Below are 27,345 nucleotides of genomic sequence, written 5' to 3'. Positions count from 1 at the left end.
CTGTAGAGGGATCAGCTAGAAGAAGTCACCTTGTAGAGAGTTCAGCTACAAAGAAACCATCATGCAGAGAGTTCAGTTACAAACAAATCACCCTGTAGAGAGATCAGCTAGAAGAAGTTACCTTGTAGATAGTTCAGCTACAACAATTCACCCTATAGAAAGATCAGCTAGAAGAAGTCACCTTGTAGAGTGTTCAGTTACAAAGAAACCATCATGTAGAGAGTTCAGCTGCAAACAAATCACTCTTCAGTAAAGTGTGTTTGTATACTTATGATCTCAGATCCATCAGATACTGATCTACGTCATGCACTAGCTAACATGATTGCAGTTGTGTTTGTTCTACCAAGTCATAGTAACCATATTTGGTATCACATGTTTTGTCCTGGAGAGTTAGAAAACACACACCTGACTGGATTTATGGTAATTAATTTGTAATGAAAACCTGTTGAAAAAAAACTGTTTTATATGTAGTATCCAAACAAAGTCAAAAAAGGAGGTTTAATGTATGATTGTGGATGTGAGGTAAACGAAGATGGTCAATATGGGAGGAAGGATTATATACCACATGCCACAAGAGGCACACTCAGTTTACACTCATGGTATTTGATGTTGTGGACCAACTTTGGTACCTTCTGTGTTGGACTGTTGACTCAACCCGAAGCTCTGGATCAGATAAAAGGTTAGTATTCTATTGTATCAACAGTACATTCATGCATATAGTAAAAATTCCTCACTTTGTATCCAACATTCAGTGTTCACACCAAAACATATAGTGCACACCCAATACTAAAGCTCATGTCATGATGATTAGTGAGTGACATCTTGTAGCAGAAAAGGCTTATTCTCTCATGATGTGGACAGATAATTATCACTGTTAATACAGGTTCTTGCTGTTGAATTCATCACCTTTGCAATTGACTTCATCCCATTTGCAATTGAATTTGTAAGTAGAATTCATTGCTGTTGCAATTGAATTTGTCATCTTGGCAATTGAATTCAATGCACTTGCAGTAGAATTATACTGCATTTACACTTGCCTCATAGCATGTGCTGGCTCAGTTTGGCATGACTCATCTCGGTTTTCACTACAGTATAAACACCCACCGAACTAAGCTGAAACAAACTGGGCTAGCCCTCATAAATCTTCCATGCCAGCACGATTCGGTTCAGTTTGGTCTTCTATATTCAATGTGTCTACCAGATATTGTATCAAAATTAGGCTTAAATAGGTAAAAGAAACACAATATCAAATGGAACAATTTTTCCTGCAAATCCAACTAATTAGTTTTAATGCAATAGCACCTAATTCTACTGCAAACGCATCAAATTTGATTGCCAAGGTGACCAATTCAATTGCAATTGTGACAAATTCAATAGCAAAAAATATAACTTACTTGGCTAGGTTTATGGTAATTAAAATTGATCAGCATTGCTATTGTTTGACTGCCATCTTTTCTTTCACAACTTTAAACCCTGGGGACTTTTTGAAGGCTGCACCCTTTTTTGCAATTTGGCATAGATTATGCAATGCTAATAGACACTACAATACTAAAAATGAATATATATTTCACCTTTTGCAGGTCGGATACTATCGGATTGGATGTCCATCAGAGGTTATTGTATCACTCAACTGAGAACTGTGTGGTTACAAATGAGGACCAACATGGGATTTGGTGATGATGAAAGATCATTCTTTATTATGAGATCCATGCATACATTATTCATGGTACGTGTATATCAAGACACATGGTAGTGTGTCGTGCGGCCCAAGAAGCCGGTGTGCCAGGTGTAACTAATCACTGGACTGGAACACTGGACTGGATTACTGGACTGACATATTTTTGGTTTCTACACATTTTGAGGTTGGTTTTATTGAGTCTTGCTAGCCAAGGGCCTTCAGAAAACTTTCAGTCTGCTACTAAAATGATGAGTGTGAGCAGTGGAGTAAACAAAAACTGACTTCTAGTGATTTTCACTACTTATGTTCTTCTACAGTACATATACCTATACTCCTTATCAGTATGCTGCAGAGAATGTGCTAGTTATGGTTAACCATGGTAGAGTATCTATAGGTTAACTAACGATGAAGTCTTGGAGCTGAGATAGTAGCGATGCTAATAAATTTGGCCACATATTACAGTGTGCCAACCAGCACGGTTAAGAACTAATCATGATAGCAGAAAACCCTACAGTTGTGTATATTGCATGTAGGAACGAATTTAGCTACAATAGATTGTTTTAGGAAGGATAAGTTGTATCTGAACTATTTAGTTCAAGGATACAGTGTATCATAGGTAGCAATACAGTGTATCATAGGTAGCACAAATTTAGTAAAATGATTTTTGGTTAGCTATTGCTATATATATATATTGCAATCTCCAAAACACAATACTAAGAAGTGTATAAATGCTGTAGAGCATAACAAGTAGTGAGAAGTCAGTTTTTGCTCCTCACACTCATCATTTTAGTAACAGACTACAAGTTCCCTGAAGGTCCTTAGCTAGCAAGACTCAATAAAACCAACTTCAGAATGTGTAAAAACCAAAAATATGTCAGTCCAGCATTCCAGTCCAGTAGTCCAGTCCAGTGATTAGTTACACCCCGGTGTGCCACACCCTGAGTATATTAACAGGAAGAAAGAAAATGCAATTTTCACACCTATGTAGCTCTGTGATCCCTAATCCAATTGGAACCCAATTTGCTACAGAAGTGCCGGCCAGTTAGGGGAGTCTACATGCCAAATGTGAAGAACATCGTTCCAGCCATTTCCGAGATACGAGTGAACAAAGTTTCGTTTTAATTTCTTCATTTTTTTCTTCATTTCGCACACTTTGCAAAGTCCACTATAAAACACGAATGTGTGCTCAGATTGGGCTGAAATTTGGCACACTTAAAGGGCTCATTACGGCGGATCGCCATACCAACTTTGGTAGGACTCCAATGAACATTCACGGAGTTATGACCGATTATTTGCATAAAATAAGGTCGAAGGTCTGTCACGCCTAATGGGTAAACCTCTTGGAGAAATGAGTTGAAAATTGATATGTAGATGGAGTAACCATTGTAGGAGTGCCTTTTTGTGGTTTGAAAGGAATCGAGATAAAGACCATGGAGATATGACACAAAACCCAACCTGTGTCAAAATTATGCAATCGATTTCTATGAATAAAAAAACTATTAGTTTTCACGTCTACCAGGCAAACCGCTTAGAGCAATGAGCTGAAAATCAGTATGTAGCTGGAATAATCATCATAGAAAGTCCTTGCAGTAGAACAGAAGAATCAGATTACAAACCACTGAGTTATGATTCGAAACGCAACTACGTGTAGCAAATGTAAGATCAAAACACTCTAATTAGAGATTTCCAACTAAATTAAATAATTAACATTCCATGCATTCATTGGTATGAAAATATTGTGCTATTTTTCAGGGTCATTTTAGTGCAAACCCCACCGCAATTGGTGGTTCCTATCAAAAGATAGGGACCCGCCGATTATGCTGGCATAATTATGAGCATAATAGGTGCCTGAAAGCATTGAGCATAATGCTAGCATAATAGGTAGAATATTTGTGTAATAGTATGAATTCTTGCTTATCAAAATAGCTATCACAGAAAGATCAATATACTCTAATAGAACAGTCAGTAACTCTAATAAATCTGACTGTTCTATTAGAGTATATCGATCTTTTCTGTGATATGCATTTTGACAAGTAAGTTTGTGTTTCAGCCACTTGCTATTTATCCATAAACTGGAAATTATTAGCAGAGCATGAGAACTGAGGCATAAATAATTGGGCATAATTTGAGCATAATAGATAAGTATTGAGCATAAATTTAAGCACAATAGGTAAATATTTGAGCAGTGCAGCATAGCACAATAGGTAAAATTATGAGCATAATCGGCAGGTCCCTATCAAAAGATATAAGCAACAGTAGTTGACAGTGTGATGATTTTTGTGTATAGTATTTTCAATGCTTTTTACATGTATTGCATGGCACCAAACACAGTATTCAAAGTATCATAAATCTAGATAGGAAACTAATAATGACATGAAATTTTCACCACATAACTATTTTATGGAGAACAGCATATGAGCTAGGTAAAAACCTCTCAAGACTGACCACTTCTTTGTAGACTGACCACTCAGAATATTACATGAATAAAGCAAGTGATTCACAAATAAAACTGTGTGTATTGTGTAATACTAAGGTACCTAATGCATTTTCAAGGATAATTAACTAGAACAATCAGTAAGATTATATAACATGGTAAGTAATGGCATCACAAGTCACAATTAACAAATACTTCAGAAAAACATGACGATCAGATAACAAAATGCAAGACCAATATTATTATTAAAATGGATTTGTTTGGACACTGTTCAACTTTATTTGTCACATTGCAAGCACTAAGTATAATAATTATTGTATGACACAATGACATCACTATACTACAAAGAGAAATTATAAATAGTTTCTGACCAAAGTTACAATCACTGAAGCTGCTATAAAATGGATCAAAACAGCAGTAAATACACCAGAATATAACATCAGGTAAGTGTGAAGCCATGTAAGGTTGTTATCACTCCACTTTTGAAAAGATTATGTTCAACCTTGAACTGTAGGGTAGCAGTGATAGTAGTAGCCGGTTACCAGACTTAACCACGGTAGGATCACTTCGTCTTCGACGGATACAGACTGTATAATCAAACCAGCAAGGAACACTACAACGTCATCTTATTCATTATAAGCACGTGCATGACATTACATCATACATTCTAAATATAGCCTACTTAACTAATAATAACCTATACACTGTACTACGCTAAGTTACTTAGTCAGTCCATGACATCTTCGGGGGGGCCGCCAAGTTCCTTGATCCAGGTCCTGACCTTATCTCTGCCACGTTCTGCAGCTCTTCATTTGGGATGCCCAGCCTCTCTGGTTGTATTGCTACTGGGATCACTGTTAGCTGCACTCTGGGTGGATACATCCTTAACACAAGTACTGTCATTTGACAATGAATTGGCGGATACTTCCAGTGGTATTAGCCAGGCGATAGGGTGGTTGGTTTTACCCTGAGCAATTCTTATGTTGGCAGCTCGTACCAGTCTATCATTCCCCCGTAGTAATTCTTCAACCACTGCTAATTTCCATGAGATCCTTGGGCTGTCATCATGCACCAGTACAATGTCACCTTGCTTGATGTGTTGAATATTATTCCCAGAAGTTCTATGGTGTTCTCTGAGAGAGGTGAGATACTCATGTCTCCAACGTGACCCTAAGAAGAACCGCTTGTAAGCATGCCCTTTGATTCACTTCTGAGTAATCACCAAAGGTGGGATCATCTAGGTCTTGTTCTGTCACCTGTTCATGAGCACTATATGGTGGCCATACAGCAGTTGTGATGGAGTCAGTGGTTCAAGGTCATTTAGTTCACAGGAAACGTATGTCAGAGGTTGGTCATTCAGAATAGCTTCTACCTCCACTACCAGTGTTAGAAGGACTGCAAAGGTGACTCTTGATCTTCCAAGCACCTTCTTCAGAGCCATCTTAGTGAGTCCAATGAGACACTCCCACCAGCCACCATACCAGGGAGCACGCTTTGGTATGAAGCGCCACTGAACCCCTTGTCTCCCTAGCATGTCTGCAAGATGGTCTGACTGTAGGAGTCGTCGTAGCTCTTCTGCTGCTGCTGTATAAGTGGAAGCATTGTCTGACACAAGGATCTGTGGTAAGGATCTACAACTAGCAAATCTCCTAAATGCTAGAAAAAATGTCTCCACGCTCAGGTCCATCACAATTTCAAGGTGGATTGCCCGGGTTGTGGCACATGTGAACAGGCAAACATACACTTTGGATTCTGTGCTGGAGTTCCGTACGTACAGTGCCCCAGTAAAGTCTATTCCAGTAATGGAGAAAGGATCTGACTCGTGTGCTGATCTCTGGTAGGGGTGGAGGGTCTGGGACAGCATATGGCTTTCCACTGTGTTTACGACAAATTACACAATGACGTAGTAGTGATTTGATCCATTGTCTAGCAGTGGGGATCCAGAATCTCTGCCGTATAGCTGTTAGAGTAGCACTAGTCCCAGCATGAAACAACTGTAAATGCACACTGTGAATGACAAGTGATGTTAAGGTGTGTTTTGGTGGGAGTAGAAGTGGGAACTTTGCTGAGAGGGGCGTTATGTATTCTGCCACCACAACGAAGCATGTGATCTTCATCCAAAAATAGACGGAGTTGTCTAACAAGTGGAAGTCTTTTAGTAGTTGATATTGGAGAGGTGAGGCTTGCAATCTCCTTGGAATACATTTCCTCTTGGCATTGCTTCACCCATGTGACCAGGGCATGATGTAGTTATAACGGTGTCAGTGGACCAGTAAGCCTCTCCTGTGGTTGCTTCCTACAGTTGGTGATAAATCTGCAAAGATAAGCTGTGACTCCCAAAAGCCTGGATAGTGTGCTGTAATTAGATATGTCAATAATATGATGAATATGTATGATACCTGAACTTCTTTGAAGGGTGGTTGGGTTAAAGGTGGTTGCAGTTACAGCCAATGCTTGCATTTCAATGTTGGGTGAAGATTGCCAAACAGGCCAACTGTTTTCACAAGGTAGCCATTGGGGCCCATGGATCCACATCGATGACTTCAGTTGTGAGGAGGAGATTCCTCGGATAAGCAAATCTGCAGGGTTGTCCTGTGTTGGACAGTATCTCCAGCATTCTGATCCTGAGAGTTCAAGAATTTGAGTGACCCGATGAGCCACAAAGGCGTTGTTCAATTTCTGTCCCATAATCCAATGAAGGGCAATTTGGCTGTCTGACCAAAGCTGAATGGAAAGGTTGAGAGTGATAAAAGCTTGTGATATAAAACTGCACAATCGTGCTGCTGTAAGTGCACCCATCAATTCAAGTTTGGGTGGCTTGAGTGGAGCAACTCTGGACTTTGCCATGATGAAGGAAGTGTTACTGCCTCTACATATGAAGGCCACTGCTCCATAGGGCATCAGCAAATACATGGAGCCTATCAGGTTGCTTGGAGGCACTCACTGTAGGGGAGTATTGTCTTGGGATCTGTACACTCTTGGTTTCTTGGATGTTCTCTGCTATGTTTAACCACTGTTTCTGGTCCTCATCAGTTAACGGCTCGTCCCAGTCCACATTGCGTTGCCACAATGACAGCATAAAGGTCTTGGCTCTAATGGCCACTGGGGATAACAATCCTAATGGGTCGAAGATCTTACATTATTCTCTCAAGACTTCTCTCTTCGTGACAAGTGAGGTTACACTAGGAATCGGTTACACTAGGAATCGGTGACTTGGACATGAGAGATAGTGTGTCTGTCTGTGTATCCCTCTGTATCCCTAGAACATTGACTGGGTTGTTGGCATCCACTACCTTGTCCTTAGATGCTTGCTCTATGAGTTGGGGGCTATTAGAGGCCCAGCTTATCAAATTAAAGTTGGCATCCTTCATTATGGAGCGAGCATCATTGTAGTATGAGACAGTCTCTGATTCTGATTGGCACCCAGATACTCTGTTGTCCACATACAGGTTGGCAAGCATGTTCTGTGCAGTGGGAGATCTGTACTGAGACAAATGGCAGTGTAAAGCAGCATTCAACATTAAGGGTGAACATACAGCACCAAATAGGACTACCTTGAATCTGTATGTCACCAACTCACTTTCTGGGTTATGCGGATCACTCAGCCAGAGAAATCTAGTGTAGTCTCTATCATCTTCATGTAGAGAGATGTGTAGAAATGCCTTCTCTATGTCTGTGCCAACTCCGACAGGATGACTCCGGAATCGCAGAAGGATACAGCACAAATCATTTAGTTGGGTTCACCTGTGATTAGATAATCATTCAGACTGGGTTGGTCTCTTGCTTGATGGTAGCTGCAATCATAAACTATACGGATCGGAGTAGTCGATGATTCTTTGTGAACACGGTGATGTGGAATATAATGACATCTCACAGGATTGGTTATGTTTTGTACACTCTCAACAAAGCCATGGTGTTCCTGATCCACTAGAATCTCATTGTACTTGTTAAGTAAAGGAGGAGTTAGTGCCAACTTGCGGGCCAGTGCTCTAGTGCGGTGGGCACAGGTAGAAAAATTAGTGGGAAGAGGTGGGTGGCTATCCTTCCACAGGAATCAAGCACTGTATGAACCGTCAGATAGACGCTCCACATTATTGGTAATATATGTATCCAAGAAACTGTTGGTGAGTTCATCTTTAGGAGTGATTCCCACTGATTCTACAGACCAGAACTGTTCCAGGTTAGGAGTTGGTTGGGTAGCCACATGAAATGTGTTAGACTATCTTCCCTTGAGTGGTTGCCTCCAACGGGCCTGAGAGTAGATAGCCGAGCTTGGATCCCACAGCCGTGGGTCCATTGCCTCTGATGACATGGTCCTCCACTATGTTCAAGTACTGGTCAGCTCAGGGTGATGGAGAATTGTTCGTCTGAGGAAATTGGATGTGCCAATTGTAGCCCAGTTAGGTAGGGGAGATTGGTGATTGCCTTGTGGTCCACAGTGTGTATTGGTGCAGCAATCGTGGGAACAATAAGAACAGTTAGTGGAATCACCTGACCAGAAATACCATGAAGGTTAATTGTAGCGACATCCAACTTGGTAATGTTACTAGTTCCAGTACCAAACGTGGACAGTGAAAGTTCTACAGTGTCATGTGGCTGCACTCGTAGGCAGTCTGCTAGTCCCTTGGTAAGGAAGGAGCGCTGAGACCCTTCATCAAAGAGAATGTTTGACTGGACATGTGTACCTCTGGATGAGATGTTGGCTACTGCAGTCTTCAATAGACAAGTGGTATTGCCTGCCAGGTGAAACGATGCTGTAGTTGTTGATTGAGAAACAATCGTACTCAAAGATGCCTCAGTGGTAGCTGGTATAGTTTCGGTGGTGACAGGGTTTGGCTCAGAGGTTTCCTGCTTCTTCGGATTGGCCTCAACACAAAGACTTGTATGGTGCTTATGATGGCACTTACAGCAGCGATACCTTGAAGTACAAGCACTGACTTTGTGCTTTCCTAGGCAGTTAAAACAGAGACTCTTCTCAGTAGCAAATTCCTTACATGCTTGGGTGCTTGCTAGTGTCTGGCAATCCATAGGGGAGTGGTATCCCTTGCAGAATACACAGGTGCGTTGAGATGGTGTACTAAATTGTCCTGTACCTTTGTTGGCTGCCTTGCCTGCACTAACATAGAAGGCCGCAGTGGGGCGACTACCATGGGGGGAGTGACCAGTCATAAGCTCTGCTTCAAACACTCTCACTTCCTTCTTAATGGTTTGTTGCAAATCAGTAAGGTTCCATTCATCAGTGTCATGTTCCCTTGCCGTATACTTTCTTGTCATAGGTTGTAATTTGTTCAAAATGATGGGCACCAGTATGTCTTCTTAGGAATCTGCAGATTTGCCCAGAGTTGAGAGACTGCGTATGCGTCTTTCATCAGTATCATGGAATTGCTGTAGGCCACTGAGCGTGTTGGAGGGGCTAGGTAAGTTTATGAGTGCCTGCATGTGAGCTGCAATTAATTTATGCGAGCTACCATAACAATCCTTGAGTACCAATGAGTGCTCATAAATGTCACTTGTTAAAGCAAATCCAGCAACTACTTGTGAAGCTTCCTCACGGAGTAACGATCTTAAATAGTTCAGCTTCTGAACTCCAGAAATAGCCAGGTTATTGTGTACTGTAGCTTCAAATCCATCCCAGAATGACTGCCATTCCAGTGCGTTACCAGAGAAGGTAGGTAAATCAAGCCGTGGTAACCAACAGTAAACAGCAGCGTCCTTTATTTTATGCACAGAGTTATGTTGTTGTTAAAAAAAATAAAATAAATAAAAATTATAAAAAAAAAAAAAAAACCAACAGTAGTGTTGACTGTATGTGTGTCATGCTGTACAGCAGGTGAAGTAGGAGGAAGAACACTGGTATCTGCCACAGTCTCTGTTGACTTTACTGCCGAGTGTGTTGTGTCAGAGAGAGGTATGGTGCTTGCAGTCTATGTGGAGTCTTTCTTAGCAAATGCAAGTGTTGTTACAGGTTCTGTGGTACCAGTAGGAGAAATCAGATTCTTACTCTTAGGGATTGTACAAGTGCCCAGTGCTTCAAGGCGCCTTTGCAGACGTTTCCCTTTCATAATAACTCTAGATATCTCAGATTGGAGCTCTTCTGATTCTAGCACCTCTGATTCTAGTTCTTCTTCATTAATACGAGTTGCGATTTCCTTGTCCAAGTCAGCTAGAATGCTCTTTTTCCTGTCTAACTGTGAAATGAGCTCAGTAAGTGTGTCTGGTTCTTCCTCATCTGGTGTAGTAGTGTTGCATTGCTCCAGTAATTCAAGGGTTGTAGTGAACAAACGTTTGAGGTGAGCTCGGTATCCATGACAAGATTGTATGAGACGTTTGAGTTCATCAGCCATGGCGTAGTCTGCTTGCAGTCAAATCAGCGTCACTGTGAGAAAGGTACAAACAAGAAATGTTCTGTAAATGATTCGCTTGCCTTAGTGGGTACCGTTAAACTGCCACGGTACCACGACATTTGGGTAGTTGGTTAGAATAATTGGCTATAAAGACAAACGAATCGCCAGGTTACAGCACCAGAAATGTAGGGTAGCAGTGATAGTAGTAGCCGGTTACCAGACTTAACCACGGTAGGATCACTTCGTCTTTGACAGATACAGACTGTATAATCAAGCCAGCGAGGAACAACACTACAACACCATCTTATTCATTATAAGCACGTGCATGACATTACATCATACATTCTAAATATAGCCTACTTAACTAATAATAACCTATACACTGTACTACGCTAAGTTACTTAGTCAGTCCATGACATGAACCTTATATTGTAATTCCTCGCAAGACAACAAAGTGCTCACCTTCAAACTATACTTGCATCGATGCAGAGGGATGCCTTGAAGCCCAGCCGGGTGATGAGTTCTGAACAGTGTTAGATGGCGATTTACCTTTAAAAGGGCCATATTTTCATCATAATCCAACATCAATCGTCCTCCAATCAAAAAACACACGGCGAAATCGAAATCAACATATACAGTTTGCCCAGGAACACTTTCTTTGTCCTCATCTGCCACAGATTCACGCGGAAACACTTGGAAACTTTGGCTATCATCGGTGCTGTATTCTTCCAATAATAATTACATACACGATTATTTGTATGGGATTCCTATGGGGATTTTTTATTTCTCAAACTTTGATTTGACATATTTCAATAAATACCACATGGATTTTAATCCAGTAAAGTGAAGTACGAAGCACTGACTACCATTAACTGGAACAGCAGCTTGTGAAACATTTATTGAAGGTGTGTAATTTAAGCAGCAAAAATATGTGTGATAAATTGGTTGGTTGGAAATCGCTACTCTAATAGAACAATCACCCTAATAAAGCATTCAGCTACATTTATAACTTACTCCATTATAGAATTATATTACATTGCAAGTTATTCTGTGGGGAATTCAGCTACAAACAGTGAATTTGATAGACAATTCAGCTACAGGCAAGTCACCCTGTAGAGAGTTCATCTTGAAACAAATCACCCTGTAGAGAGATCAGCTAGACGAAATCACCTTGTAGAGAGTTCAGCTACAAAGAAACCATCATGTAGAGAGTTCAGCTGTAAACAAATCACCCTGTAGAGAGTTTAGCTATGAACAGATCACCATGTAGAGTTCAGCTACAAACAAATCACCCTGTAGAGAGATCAGCTAGAAGAAGTTACCTTGTAGAGAGAGTTCAGCTTCAAAGAAACTACCATGTAGAGAATTCAGCTGCAAACAAATCACCCTGTACAGAGTTCAGCTACGAACAGATCACCCTGTAGAGAGTTCAGCTAGAAACAAGTCATCCTTTAGAGAGTTCAGTTACAAAGAAACCACCATGTAGAGAGTTCAGCTGCAAACAAATCACCCTGTAGAGAGATCAGCTAGAAGAAGTCACCTTGTAGAGAGTTCAGCTGGAAAAAAAATCAATCGCCCTGTATAGAGTTCAGCTACATTTCAAGTTACCCAGTAGAGAGATCAGCTGCAAACAAGTTATTCGTAGGGAATAATTGACATGTAATAACTGTATGTATTATATATATATAATTTGTACATTTACTGATAAAATCTGAATTAGTTAAAGTATTTAAAATCTGCTTCATCTTTTTCTTCTTCCTGTGATAAAGAAAAAAAGATAGGTTAAAAAAGCCCCAAAGCCAGCCATAGGCCGGCTTTGGGATATACAAATACAAAAAGAAGTGAAATCTAATCCAAAACAGCCAAGCTGTAAAAAAAAGGTGCGGCCCTCAGAAAGGCTATGGTGAAAAAAGAAGTAAAATCCAAAATGGCGGCCAAGAAATAGCTGTGATGGTAGGTTAATGGTAAAACTTTTAATAACGAGTGAATTTTGTGCCAAGACCAAGTGGCACCAAATTCACCTGAATTGTCGCTGTTAAAATTTTTACCATTAACCTACCATTACAGCCATTTCTTGGCCGCCACCTTGGATTTCACATCTTTTTTTACCCTAGCCTTTTTGAGGGCTGCACTCTTTTTTTACAGCTTGGCTGTTTTGGATTAGATATATAATTACACTTTAAAGCTGCTTTATTTGTTTGCAGCTTTGTCAAGATGGCAGGTACCCATTTTCTCAAGGAAAATTTACTGATATGAAATCACTTGATGCATATGAAAAGGCATGGCATACATGTATATATGAGCCAAGTAAAGCAAATTTGCAAGCCAAAGTAAGTGACTACATAATTATAGAAAGGAAGAATGTTTATGTTATATTTCATTGGTCTTATTGTTTAGGCAAATAATTATTTCTCTGACTCAGTATGGGTACTGCCAGTTCTTAAAAATTACAGGTAAACTCTTTTAAGAACAGAACAAGGAATACACATGCATGTAATAATTATGGTTATCTAGAACACTTAATGAACACTACCCACATTTGGCTACTGAGAATGAATATATGAAAAGTCTTGTTGCAGCAAGGGAAGCTCATGACCTTGATGATGCACATCTCTTTGCTCTCCATCTTTTCACTTTGGAATATGAAAGGTTACAACTGGGTGGAGCTCTTCTGCCAGATTTGGTAGAATTCTACCAGTGGATCCACACCCACTTGTCATATCTGGTGACTTATGAAAAAGCACAACAGATCACTATTGGAAAGATTATCAGTTTGAGTGCTAAAAGATACTCCCAAGAACTCTGTGAACATCTCACGGATCTCTTTAAAAGAATTATTGGTATGTTTTCGCGGATAGATACTCTTAGCATTATATTCATGCTTCATGTAATGCAAAGGTACCAATGCACATTATTTTTTTTCCATGTAAGGCTTTTAAAATGTAAAATGTCATTTTAAACAAGATTCAAGCATCTTTTACACTGTAATGTTTAGAGACACTTTGTACATTAATGTAGTTGCTAGAAATTCATGTAAGTATACAATTACCACAACTTTTAATCCACTTCTAGAATTAATGGGATAGTGTAGCTAAACACTGTGCCTTTACTGATGCTGTATTGTAATAGATATGGTAGGTATAAAATTTAATACATGCACATCTCTTTGTCACATTCCTGCATGTATATTAGCCATGTAAATTTTGTACATTCTACTTTGTAAAATTTACTTGGCAAAAAGAATGGTGTAACACACTGCTAACTATCGTAAATATTGTTATACATGTGATAACTTTATATAAGACCAGTTTAGGAATTTTTGAATGGGCTATCCAGTTGTTACATATAGATGTAAGATCTCAAGATGCAAGGATCTAAGATGCATTCCTAAGACAAAGTTCACTATAGTTGTATTTAGCAAGACGCTAAACTTCACAATAATCAAAATATTAACAGTTATGCTTATATAACACATTTTATACTGATTTGTATTTACTCAATAGAGAAATACAATGCTTACTTAAAAGTCAATGGAGGGACTATTGGAGAGGCATCTTGTGACAGAACTGCAAAACCTACTGATGCAAAATGTATAGATGAAAACACTCCTCTCATTGCACTGATCAGTCATAAAAATGAAGAAAATATTGCTAATGATTGGCTGCACATTGTTTTGATGCATATTGTAAGTGTTTGGGCTACAATATTTTGTGCATGTAAGCATATTTTCAGTTGATTTAACATCCTACTTTTAAACAAAGATCAGATTTTTTGTAACACTTCTTAGTAATTTCTACTTCACTCTGCACTATCATTGCATAACCTAGTGGACACAGTGATCAACAATGTATACTGTGCAGTATATCTGCATGAGTGGCTATTACAAACTATTGTATATTGTATTTTACCTTCTTTCAATTGTTTGAAGATGCATGTTAGTAAGTTACCATTGAAAACTGTACAGTGCACCTATACTCAGTTGGTTTCAATAAGCAATAAGGCTTTAATACAATCTTTTGTATTGCGCATCCTGCTATCACATAGTTACAACAGTTTTTATTAACAGATTGGATGTCATAATTCCTTCCTAAACAGTATTTTTGATCATGCTAAAGATACAAATTGCCACTATCAAAAATATCTACCGAATAGTCCACCAGAATTACATCCTACTGAAGTCACCAGTCAGAGTTGTATTGTTCCTTCTGATAGAAGAGGAACTGGAAAGAAGCAGTTTTTAAAGTTGATCAGAAGCTGTTCCATGTACAATGGTGTTCAGTCTAGTTCAATGTTTGACCTAGAACAACTTCAACAAAATGTAGTGGCTTTTTATATTGCTGGAAAACCTCTGATAACATCAAATGATATTAAGATCATCTTCAGGTTTAGAGATTCACCAAATGAAATTACTCTGGGAAACAAGTAATTCTGTAACTATTTACCAGTGTAAAATACATGAAACCTGCACCTATGTTACAAAGCTGACATGTACATGTGTAGCTAAGTATTACCTCTGTTGCCAAGCACATGTGTTTATTTCACTATGTTAACCCCCAGTAAAGTTGAGAGACTAATACAACATGATTGAGGCGAAGCCTTGTGCTGTATTAGTTCTGACACCTCACAATGAGTGTTTAATTTTTCCTACAACCAAGTACATAGAATGTGTTACAATGTTATATTGTACTTTTAGATTGTCTTCTTTGGAGTGTTCATCTTGAGAATATGCTCCAGTTCTCGGACATTACAGTATAATACAGTACGATAGTATGTACATAGGCTTTTTCTGGTCAACCTCACAATACCTTCATGGTGGCTTGGCAGTATTGGTTATATCCAAGCCCAAAAGTGGCTTCAGTATGAGGTGGAATACTTCAATAAGTTGTTACATTTAAAAAAAATATATTCAGTGGAATTTTCTGACTGCTTGACTAACTGATAGCTTCACACAAGCATGACTCAATAAACAGCTATGGCTACAAGCTCAATTTTTTCACTGTTAGATTTCACTACAGGTACCTTTTGACATATCCTCAATACATACAATGCATGCTTTACGGACTTACTTTTGTCCTCCCTTGTGCTCTGTTGACAACACAAGGTGTTAATTTGCGATAGCACCACATGATGGTTTCCCTACATTTGTAAAGGGAATCACCAAGTTTTTTGTTGTGACTGGATTGATTTCAGAGGTCCTTCTCATAGTTTTTTCATGCTGAACATAGCTGAAAATGATAATGGCCACTTTGCTATTTCAGTAATTGATAGTTTGGCAAATGTTCAGATGAATAAAATAAGCCTGGTTCCGTTCATGCGGTATGCGCGGATTCACCAGTCATAATAATGTTACAAAAAAAACTAATACAAAGAATTTTAAATTTGATTAGAAATCAAAAAAGTAAGAAGTAGTGAAGCAAGGGAGGTTGCAATATGTATACACTCATGACTGATTTAGGGATTAAATGTCCACTGGTATATCTTCTGTGTAGTGACCACTACTATTTCTGATCCCTAATTGAACTTAAATTCCTAATTTTTCCTTGTATTTGTTAGTGAGTGTCCATGCAATCTGTTTCTATAGTCATGGAACAAATAACTAGGATTAGTTTGGATTTTAAATGCTTTACTGCATAATCATGCAAGCTGTTGCATAACTTTTTTTCATACAGAACCCTTGCTACTTTACGAAAATTAATGTACATTTTATTGGCATTTGAACCTTTCACACAAAGCATAACAATTTGCACTAATTTAGTAGTTAGTTTATGTACATGATGGCTACTAAGCTATTATAGATATTCTAATGTTATTGTTGATGTGCTATAGTCCTGGCTGTGCTATCGATATATCTTCTGTCGCTCAAGAACTACCTAGAAACTTCAAAGTAAACTTTTGTAGTGTGGTTGTCAAGAACTTTACAAGCACAATTATCTTCTATTAGGAGCCACTTCAAGAGGAGACTAAAAAGTCATTAGAATATCATTTCCGTACAGCTACCTATCAAACACTAACTGAAATTGTTACTGGTTTGAGAACTATACTAGGACACCTCATTCAGGTATAGCATACATTACTTAGTTGCAACATTATATACCCTATCTAGGATATCCTGCAACAAAAAAGCAAAGTCTGGGACACTAGACTGAACATCACCATTGCTAGCTACTTGAAAGCTTCTTTCAATAAGGATCAAGAAACAGTGTTTGGTGAAATAGGCATCCAAAGGTAACACATATTTTAAAGTTGCAACGTAAAGAATTTGTTTCTATTAAAGCATCAGTGATAAACAAAAAGTGATATTTGGAGAAATAGAGATGAAGAGATTGTTCAGGTGTATGGGATTATTTGTTGGATGGTTACAAGGTGGCTTGTATGACTTCTCCACACTACCTGTTTCTGTGTTTAAACATTTGGATAATGAAGACAAGGAAACACTTCAGAAAATTCCAGATAAATACTCTTGTATGTATTAGTTTATGTGCATATATGATTGGTAACCATTCCATATGTGTATTCTGATATTCACTTTTATAGTAGGAGAAAAAGATCTGCTCACAGACTTTGATGAATTTGAGAAGATTATGAATCATGCTGAAAGTCATTTGACTACACAAGCAGAACTTAGAAAATCAGTAAAAGAATCTTTGCTGGAATTAGGCTTGTGTGAACCAACTGAAAAGTTAATAACTCTTATCCCAAAGTCTATTTTAGCTTACCATTATGTGCAATTTCGAATGACCCTCCGCAAGTAAGCCAAAAGAATTTTAACTATATTGTATATTAATCTTATTATGATATAGGATAAATTTGAAAGTGATGATGATGGTTAACTTACGATCACAAAATCCATCCACTGAAACAGTTCAGTGGACAGAAATTATTGAAGATTTATGGAAGTATCTACCCCACTTTCAAGATGAGGAGCAGTTGTATGATGAGAACTGTCTCAAATTTGATTGTATAAAACTACAGTTTGGTGATGGTGAGGAGAGTGAGAGTGGTGATGAACCATGGCCACATGATAATTCCCCTTATGTGGACGAAGAGGCAAATGATAGTCATATACCAAGCCATAGCACTATCAACAATAATGAAAGTGAGTGTCAATGTTATAAAGCAGCGATGGTAGCTTTAATTAATCAAACAGTACAGTAGAACTGTATTTGAGGTTTGGGCTTTCTTGCCCAAAAATATCATCCAATGACCTGCCTCACTTTTCCTTCATAACAGCTTGGCAATATTGTTTAGGCATTACCAAAGCCCATAAATGTCTTCAGAGCGATCACAAACCCTTCCTACAAGTTTCTATATAATTACTAACTGGTAGCCTGACTAACTATAACTGATGCCTTTTCAGCCATGTATAACTCAGCTATAGATAATACTGTGGGCTGGATTTCTTTGTTGCTTTGGCCCAAGACATGCCTTTTGCCAACTACAGCAGCTACAATGCATGCATCAAGGACTTACCTTTGTGTCCCATTTCTTTCTCCACTACAACGTAGATGGTGATTGGCCGTAACGTGTCATGGATTCAGTGCTCTAATTTCAAAGTGTGACTAATTGCACAGCAGAGCTTATGATTAGAAATTTCTGTTGTCCTACCACAATGTCCTGATAAGCCAGAATCAACCAAACAGTTTCCTAATGGCATTATTGTGTTTCCTACAGCATAGTAGAAACCTTATTGTAAATCAGTTGTTTGATATGTAAAATATATTCGATGTGTTATATTTTTGCGGGCAGCCTAAGCAATGAAAATATTTTACCAGTGATTTCTGTACAACAAATAATTAAGCATGTAGAACTATTAACCTCTATGCTGTATCTGCAGTCAGCACACCATTGGGATTAGAAGCTAGCACCATTTTAGCTACGTTACACAATGGCAAAAAGGGCCAGCCATTCTATTTTTCCAACAACATACTCAATCCTCAGCATTCAAACTAGTGCACTAGTTTTGATCTGTGTAATGCAGCCACAAACTTTACGACAAGCCACCAAACAATATTTTGCAAGTAGAAAATACTCATGATCATGAGCATAATTAATATTTCATGTAATTTATTTGGCAGTGGATGCTGAACCAAAAGTTGGTTCAATAAGCCGTACTGGCTATTAAACCGATAGTCTATCTTATAAATGTTACTGAAGTAGTAGTCTCAGTATATAGCTAGTAAGAAGAACGTAACCTAAAGGTGAAGAAGAAACCAAAGCTGTATAATCAAACGTTTTTAATTTCAAAGATCTACCAATAGAAGTACTAGATTGTTCTAGAGCATTCTATGTATGTTCTATTAGAAGTCCTCAAAAAAAATGTGCACCCTATTAGAGTATTACAATAATATTATCAAATATTGAATTAAATCATGCAATGAAATACATTTAAAAGTCTGTCTTCAATAATCATCATTGTATCTGCATAGAAAAGAAGAAAATCAATGTGAGTAAAAACAAACCTCAAAGTCAGCCATAGGCTGGTTTTGGGGCCTTATAGAGTACAAAAAGAAGTGAAATACACACAAAAACAGCCGGCCTTAATAATCTTGGGTGGAAAAAATTGTGAAATCAAAGGTGGTGGCCAATAAATGGCTGCAATGATGTTAATGATAAAAAATTTTAATAATGGCTGTGTGCATTGTTAAAATTTATTAGCAATAACATCATTGCAACCATTTCTTGGCCTAAGGCCACACCATGTTCTCACAGCTTGGCTGTTTTTGCGTGTATACTACTACTCGTGGCCCCTAAAGTCGAATGCTTGGGGCAACTACTAGACGCGTCCCCTAAAGTCAAATGCTCGGCGCAACTACTAGACGTGAAAATAAAAACCTTTCGGTTCAGTAACCACTTCCAATTTATTTTTGTTGGTTGAGGCAACCACGAAATATTTTTACTGTCAAATATTTCCTGATCTATGATATATTATAAATAAGTGGCATGCCTTGCTGCAGCTGTTTGGTGGTTACAGTACACCAGAAGCTCTACAAGGATTACCTTGGCCCCAAGATGATCTTAAAGGTTACGAATTAGTCCATCTTTGGTGAAAAATCCATACACGTAGCTGCCAAGGCTGGTGAGTAGCAATTGAGCAGAAATTTGCTAGTTTCCAATTCTCAGCAATACTTTGTAATTTAGCAGAAATTTTCTACCTCCGAATTCTTCAATCCAACACACCACAAAGTTTCCAAACCCTTGCATCTAATATTATAGTCTCTTTCAAAATTTCTGCCTTCCAAAATGTTCTACTACCTCATTACACACCCTGTTAAGTGCAATTATCCACCCATTCAAATGTTATTATTGTGGTAATTAACAAATGTTATTCTGTTGTATTAATTTTTGTGCATATAGCTGAACCAGCTGCAGAACCAAGTCCAGCACCTGTCAGTACTCCAGCAACATCAGTGTTGCTGTCAGCTAAACCAAGTGGAAAAGCTGAGAATATGACCACTAAAGAATTATGTGAATGGCTTAAGACAATCAATGTCAGTGATGATTACATTAAACTCTTTGAAGAGAATGATATTAATGGAGGTATTCTTACTACCTTCGCTGATGAAGATTTAAAAGACATGGGTATTTCCAAAGGTTTTATACGAAAGAAAATCATGGTACAGTTGAGACAAATTCAATAAGTTTAGTTTGTTCTGCTTTAGCTGTAGTTCCATAGGTATTTAGTTTTGTAGGTTAGGATTTATATTGTTTTCACTTGTAGATGTGGTCACTTAGCATTATATAGAAGGGGTAGCTGTAACTATAATGCATAACAAGTATGAGATAAGGGACTCATGTCAAAATAGGACATGTATCAATTGCAAGGATATAATTATTGCTATATCTTACAAGCTATACTTATACATGTGTTGACCATTCCTCTAGATATAGTAAGGTAAATAATTAGTCTTATCACCCATGGCAGCAATTGCAAGTTTTATTCTTCAACATGCATAGATCAACACACTATTAATCTCACTGTCAATATTAGCCAAATTATGGACAGGTAAATGTCCGAAAGATATTACTAACAGTGGTGGATACAGAGGGGTTGCAATGGTTTCAGCTGAAACTCCCTCTGAGAATAGTGCGCACCCAAAAATTCATTGATGACTGGTCATGTGGGTGATAAAATCACGAGTTATAGTAGGACTTTCTACTGGCGAAACTTCAACTTTTGCCTTTGAAGTCACCACAATTACATTGTTCAAGAGCAGGTAGTGACTTTTTTTTTTTGTCTTTGACTTATATACAACCAGGCTGAAGTTGAATGGAATCTGAAACCCCCTCTGAAAATTTCTAGATGTGCCACTGACTAAAGAAGTAGAACAACACAGTAAGTTATGGCATTCCAAAAAAAAGTACCAAGGTATATTAAATTGTTAATGTCATCATCTTAAGTGATATGTAGTTGCTGGTTGCTTTTCCAGGCCCTGTAGTGGGCTGTACAAGCATTCTGGCATCTGGAGATGGTTGGACATGGTACTAGCTCAGTAGCTCCACAAAATTCTATTTACTCTGCACTTTAAAAAATCACCTATACTGCCATACTGGTCCATACCTTGTCTTATTATACTCATCCACATGCTTTCTTCTATTTGCTTGCCCTCGAAAATTGCCTGTTTGATGCAATAATTTTATGAAAATAACTATCAAAAATGGTGGGAAACATTACAATTACTTACTAAATTCCCTGTAAGATAAAGTGTTGTAAAACATGAAAATTTTGTACACATACTTAGCCTCAACTGTTGAAAAGTTATTAACATTAATAATTATTTTTGACTAAGCATTTCTAAAAAGAGTTGGGGTGACTATAATTAATTTGCAACAAGTTATGTAACATAAAAGTAATCAACAATTATAACAAGCTGGCATAATTTCATAAAAATAACTGGTATGTGTGGAAATTAGGAATTACAGCATGCTATTTAATTTGAAGTAAACATCAAGCTTTAGGAGAGAAAATAAACTGTGCACATGCCACATGTCCACTATACGTATATTGTGGTTTATACTAATAAGATACTCTAAGTTATCACTCTAATATAGCAGTCAGATAACTGCTTGAAATTTTCTCAGAAAATTTTTTTTTTTAAATGTGTGAAGCCTATGACAAATATATCCAGAATTCACAGGATAAGTCATTCTCGATTTACCCCCAAAGAGGTGTACAAGATTTCGCCAAATGTCAGGCAAAAAAGACAAGAGAATTATAAGAAAGCTGCAAACAAACTAAAAAACAACCATATAATCATAGCAAATTAACGTGTAGCTAGATTGTTGCCCTTACGCTATAAGGTAAGTACTGGGCTGGGACTCTAACAAAGAACAATCATAGCTAATTATTATTATGTCAAAGAATCTTGCAAATTGCCAACTGCATGTTTAGAGTTGACGTCATTTAATTTATCTCTAGCTTACTAGAACTTAACCATTCAAATATTTGTGCATGCAGTAGCTATACAAATTGCAAAATTCACACCTACTTGGCTAAAGAAAATCCACCTAAATAGCTGCATCCATCTAGTAGTGTATCAGTCCCACATCAGACAACAAGCTGGATAGCATCTCTTACTTTTTAGGACTTAATCAATTCCCATTGCAATATTGTTTTACTTTCAAATTAATATTATAAGTACTACTGACACTTAAAATACATAATATCTAAATCAGCCACAAGCACAGTATCAGATTTACTGTTAATTACAGTTATTATGTTATAGATTACAAAACTAGATGTACGTATGCATAATAGAATTACAATAATTATATGTGTGCAAAAAGAATAGCTAAAACTTAACAGCAATCTTATTCAGTGTTGTACAGATTTAATCTGTCTAAAGTGGTGCAGGATCTTCTTCCTAATACGAGACTCTGAAATACCCAGCTCTTCCAGTTCTTGTTCAGTGTATGTAGCTAATTCTCCTCCATCAATACTTTCATCTTCTTCAAAAAGGTGAAGATATTTACCAGCAATTTTCTTTTCTTTAAGCCAGTCACACAGTTCCTTGTGGGTCATGTTCATTGCTTCCTGACTTGGCAAAACCACCAGTGATGGTGAGACACTGGCTGCAGGACCTGATAATGTTGCAGTTGGTATATAGGTTTGCAAAATGGCCTTCTTTAGGTCAGGATTCTCTTCAATTTTCTGAAGCACTACACGAGGAGCACCAGAGATGAAGCAAATATACAATAGTTAGGAAACTATTATACTTGTCATCATAAAGAGTTCGATCCACCCTACATGCAAGTATAGTATTTTTCCATTATGCCAAACAAGGCTGATGTCACCTGCCCTCCTAACCCTAGGGACCTGCCAATTATGCTGGCATAATAATGAGCATAATAGGTGCCTGAAAACATTGAGCATAATGCTAGCATAATAGACAGAACACTTGCACATTACCATAAGTTCTTTCTTATCAAAATACATATCACAGAAAAATATTGATATATGTGACTGGATTTGCGAAAAGGGGTCTTCCACACACATCCAATTTACGAACTTTAGCTATTCATAACTTTAGATTGGAAAAAGTCATTGCCTTGAAATTTGAAGAGTTGTGAATACCAACATAGGTTAATAGATGTAGAAAATTGCAGGTTTGTACCTTCCTTGAACACTGAGTTATGGGCTTCCAAGTTCATAGAATTGGATGTGTGTGGAAGACCCCTTTTCGCAAATCCGGTCACATATATATATATACTCTAATAGAACAGTCAGAAAACAATCAGACAACTGACTGTTCTATTAGAGTATATCAAATTTTTTTGACAAGCAAGGATTTAGAGTCCGTACTTCAGCAACCTAAATGCAAATTTAGTAATAGAAAAACATGGGAACTGAGGTATAAATATTGAGCATTAATTTGAGCATAATAGGCAGAATTTTGAGCAGTGCAGCATAGCATGATTGGTAAAATAATGAGCATAATCTATTTAATCGCAACAAAAATGTACAATCATTATTAGTAATATGTGGTATAAAACTGCTTCTAAAAGTCTATCAAGTGTGTCTCTAACTTTGTTAACCTAAATCCAGTTTTAGATGAATAATGCATGAAAAGGTAACCATTTTTTATGAATGTTTTTACTGAGTCTTATATATATATGTCATGATAATACATTATGCTAATGAATGGCAAATCAAACAGTGCCGATTACAACTAGATACAACAAAGTGAGAAGGAGTTATCAACCATTTTTCTGAAGGTATTCGTTTTATATCATCTACACACTTTGCAAGTTTAGTCCCAATACTTTTGTCATATGATAAATGTTTAGGGATCGCTATATTCATTATTACTATCACACATAGACTGGCACCAATTGTGTAACTATAGCCATATGTGTAAAATAATTCTTTCAACTGGTTACTAGAGAACAATGTGTTGTACTCAGAAGTACTCAAGGCAATAGACAAACATGAAACTTCTATATACCATGCATGTATCTAGAAAACCTTCTATACATCATGTACATGCTGAAGTTGCTTTAGGCTGTAAGTCACAAGCTGTTCTGTAACTATTATAAGCTGTTCGCTAACTTTTGTGTGACACAAGTGACAATCATAAAAATTTCAATGGTAAGTGTATTGATGAAGGAGGCATGCATGCTGTGTTCTCAGTAACTTACATTCATCCTGTGACATCTTCTTCTTTGTCTCATTAACTTCTACGAGTGACTCTTCCATATCAGATGTGTTGTGGTGTAACCATGTTTCACTATCACTATCACTTTCCTCTCCATCACCAAATTGTAGATTGACGCAATCAAATTTGAGGCAGTTATCATCATACAGCTCCTCCTCGTCTTGAAAGTGTGGTAGATATTTCCATAAATCTTCAATGATTTCTGTCCACTTGTTCACAGCTGTTGTTGCAGATTGTGTTTGTAAATTAGCAATTCCTGTTGTGACTTTTATCTTAAGCCTACAATGACACAAAAAAGCAGTCATAATAGACTTTTATTATGATATAGTCTATGACAATAAACACCTTGCATAGATTACATTATACTTACTTGCGAAGAGCCATTCGGAATTGAATATAATGACATACTAATATAGTCTTAGGAAGAAGATTAATGAACTTTTCTTCTGGATCACATAACCCACAATCTGCTAACACCACTATGATGGACTTCCTAAGGTCTGCCTGACTGGTCAAGTGTTGTTCAGCATGAGTCAAGCTCTTCTCAAACTCATCAAGTTCTTTGAGCAAGTTATCCAATCCAGCAGCTATATTAGTAAAGCCTTATACTCCCTATGGTATGATTGTAACTGTATGTACCTGAGTACTTCTGAGGAATTTTTCCAAGAGTTTCCATGTCCTCCCGCTCCAGATGTTTGAATACAGACATGGGAAGAGAAGAAAAGTCATAGAGGCCACCTTGTAGCCATCCAACAAACAATCCCATACACTTGAACAACCGCTTCATTTCTACGTCACCAAGAAGCTTCAACTGTGCATCACTTATACTGTAGGGAACATTAACAATGAAACAAAAGAAAATCTCATTAGTTTTTATTACCTTTGAATGCCAATTTCATCAAAGACTTTTTGCTCTTTGTTGTAAAACTTCTTCAAATAGTCGACTAGTTTAGCATTCAGTGTGGCATCCCAGACTTTGTCTTGGTTACGTAGAATGTCCTGTAAAGATTACCATCATGGCATGTGATGTTATTCATACACACCTGAATGAGATGTCCCATCACAGTCCTGAGACCAGTTACTACTTCAGTACAGGAATGATAAGTAGCAGTACGGAAATGAATTTCAAAAGTTCTTCTTGTTTCTTCCTTCATTGAATCCTGTTACAAGTGTGAGTGTTAGTGCACAAACAACAGCTATTTTTAGCTGGTACCTTGTATTTGTTTGGTAACTCTTGAGCAATGGCAGACAGATCAATAGCACAGCCAGGACTACAAGGGTAATTACACAATACACTAACATACATACTACCATGCTTTCTCATACAAACACTCCATAAAATAGAGCGCCTGATTACATATGTCAAAGATACAAAGAAAATATTGGTCTTAAATACTACGTCAAGGTACTACTTCAGTACTACGTTGATCATTTCTGTATTCATATATTTACTCTTCAAACTCTTCTAAATACAAAGCATTTAGCTACCAGTAACATTATGGCAAGTCATTTTGCATGCAGATGCTTTCGCAAATGATCATAAACTTCAGTAAATGATTTTAGGCCACATGTGCTCCAACTACACTATCAACCATCCTATGGGATCTTTATGCACACAGTGATGTATGTAACTAAAGCATAAAATATCTGTTGCTAAAACTAAATACCAAGTCTTGATTAAAAATCTTTTTTAAGTAAATGCCTGGGCTTTTACACAGAACACAGTTCAGTACTAACACACCAGAGCAAATACAAAGGGATTAGCTTACTTGTTCCCCAGTGTAATTTCATTTGGTGAATTTCTAAACCTGAAGATGGTTCTAATGCTGTCCAACTGGATTTGTGGTTTTCCAGCAATATAAAAAGCCACTACATTTTGTTCAAGTTGATCTAGGTCAAACAGTGGACTAGACTTAACACCATTGTATACATAACAGCTCTTGATTAACTTCAAAAACTGCTGCTTTCCAGTACCCCCATCAGAGGGAACAATACAACTCTGACTGGTGACTTCAGTAGGATGAGATTCTGGTGGACTATCAGGTAGATATTTCTGGTAAGAGTGGGTAGCATGACCAAATATACTGTTCAAGAAAGAATTATGATTTCCAATCTAAAGGAACAAAAGATGACGTCATTTGCTACCACTATAATATAAACTTACAATGTCCATCAAGACAAGGTAGAGCCAGTCATTCTTGGTGGTATCTTCCAGACTGACTAATCTTATCAGAGGAGTTTCTTCACTGATGCGGTGGACATCACTTGGTTTCAATGCTTTATTGCAAGTGGCATCTCCAACAATTCCACCACTGACTTTTAGATAGCTATTGTATCTCTCTGAAACACAAAATAAAGAATAAGTATGGCAGTCAACCAAGACAGACTTAAAACTTACCAATAATTCTTTTGAACAATTCCGTAAGATGATCACAAATGTCTTGTGTGTATCTTTTAGTACTGAGGTTGATCACATTTCCAATAGTGATCTGTTTTGCTCTTTCATATGATACCAGATGTGACAAGTGGGTGTGGATCCACTGGTAGAACTCTACCAAATCTGGAAGAAGAGCTCCACCTACTTGTAACCTTTCATATTCCAAAGTGAAGTGATGGAGAGCAAAGAGGTAAGTAGGATTAAAGTTACAAGCTTCTCGAGCTGTAACAAGGCTCTTCATGTAATCATTTTCTGTAACCAAATGTGGGTAGTGTTGATCAAGCATTCTGTATGGTCAAAAATAAAATTTAAGCAGTTTTTTTTTTGTTTTACCAAGTACCTAAAATTCTTTAATACTGGGAGTGCCCATACTGAGTGGGTAGAATGGTTCTCCAACTGTGCAGTGTTAAAACTCAATCAACAAACAATGCAAAAGGTATTGCATACCTCAGCTTGCAAGTTAGCTTTAGCAGGTTCATATATGTGCTTGTGCCATGCCTTTTCATAGGCATTTAGAGCCTCTATATCTACAAACTTCCCTCGAGGACATGGGAAACTGTTATCTTGAAAGAGCTAATAAATATTTACATGGTATATCAAATTGTCAGTATGTTCACGAATTACTCACCATAAACAGCATGTGCATGGATCTCATAATAAAGAATGATCTTTCATCATCACCAAATCCCATGTTGGTCCTCATATGTAACCACACAGTTCTCAGTTGAGTCATACAATAATCTCTGATGGACATCCAATCTGACAGTATCTGACCTACGTATATCACAACACGAGTTTAG

General features: G+C 37.6%; 3 protein-coding genes across 4 annotated transcripts in view; 1 reads left to right on the top strand and 2 right to left on the bottom strand.

Moving 5' to 3' along the window:
- Positions 1-284: 284 nt before the first annotated feature.
- LOC136262917 (uncharacterized) lies at positions 285-20,186 on the top strand. Of its 2 annotated transcripts, none has more exons than XM_066057334.1 (15): positions 285-420; positions 472-679; positions 1,581-1,726; positions 12,661-12,786; positions 12,854-12,909; positions 12,971-13,296; positions 13,960-14,141; positions 14,523-14,878; positions 16,283-16,340; positions 16,398-16,514; positions 16,560-16,681; positions 16,731-16,918; positions 16,991-17,204; positions 17,257-17,552; positions 19,820-20,186. In XM_066057334.1, the coding sequence occupies exons 1-15, from the start codon at positions 319-321 to the stop codon at positions 20,092-20,094; spliced, it is 2,772 nt and encodes a 923-aa protein (XP_065913406.1). In that variant the 5' UTR covers positions 285-318; the 3' UTR covers positions 20,095-20,186. The 2 variants fall into 2 exon arrangements, with proteins under 2 accessions (XP_065913406.1, XP_065913405.1); XM_066057333.1 differs by having other exon boundaries at positions 19,811-20,186.
- On the bottom strand, positions 4,384-10,869 carry LOC136262918 (uncharacterized). The gene is made up of 2 exons (XM_066057335.1): positions 7,693-10,869; positions 4,384-7,592 (listed from the first exon to the last, which is right to left on the bottom strand). The coding sequence occupies exon 1, from the start codon at positions 9,384-9,386 to the stop codon at positions 8,451-8,453; it is 936 nt and encodes a 311-aa protein (XP_065913407.1). The 5' UTR covers positions 9,387-10,869; the 3' UTR covers positions 4,384-7,592; positions 7,693-8,450.
- Positions 20,187-22,104: 1,918 nt separating the features above from the next.
- The window catches only part of LOC136262945 (uncharacterized), a 94,241-nt gene continuing 89,000 nt past the window's right edge, over positions 22,105-27,345 (bottom strand). Inside the window, exons 78-90 of the mRNA XM_066057363.1 lie at positions 27,174-27,319; positions 26,993-27,118; positions 26,886-26,941; positions 26,507-26,832; positions 26,273-26,448; positions 25,878-26,221; positions 25,322-25,379; positions 25,152-25,268; positions 24,989-25,107; positions 24,748-24,935; positions 24,479-24,695; positions 24,092-24,387; positions 22,105-22,612 (exon numbers count right to left, since the gene is read on the bottom strand). Coding sequence (XP_065913435.1) covers positions 22,269-22,612; positions 24,092-24,387; positions 24,479-24,695; positions 24,748-24,935; positions 24,989-25,107; positions 25,152-25,268; positions 25,322-25,379; positions 25,878-26,221; positions 26,273-26,448; positions 26,507-26,832; positions 26,886-26,941; positions 26,993-27,118; positions 27,174-27,319 — 2,513 coding nt within the window. The 3' untranslated portion in view covers positions 22,105-22,268. The remainder of the gene's footprint in view (positions 22,613-24,091; positions 24,388-24,478; positions 24,696-24,747; positions 24,936-24,988; positions 25,108-25,151; positions 25,269-25,321; positions 25,380-25,877; positions 26,222-26,272; positions 26,449-26,506; positions 26,833-26,885; positions 26,942-26,992; positions 27,119-27,173; positions 27,320-27,345) is intronic.

The sequence above is a fragment of the Dysidea avara genome, chromosome 8, assembly GCF_963678975.1.
Source record: "Dysidea avara chromosome 8, odDysAvar1.4, whole genome shotgun sequence".
Classification (NCBI taxonomy): Eukaryota; Metazoa; Porifera; class Demospongiae; order Dictyoceratida; family Dysideidae; genus Dysidea; species Dysidea avara.
The sequence above is the reverse complement of the archived record's forward strand: the minus strand, read 5'-3'. Positions and strand labels throughout refer to the sequence as shown.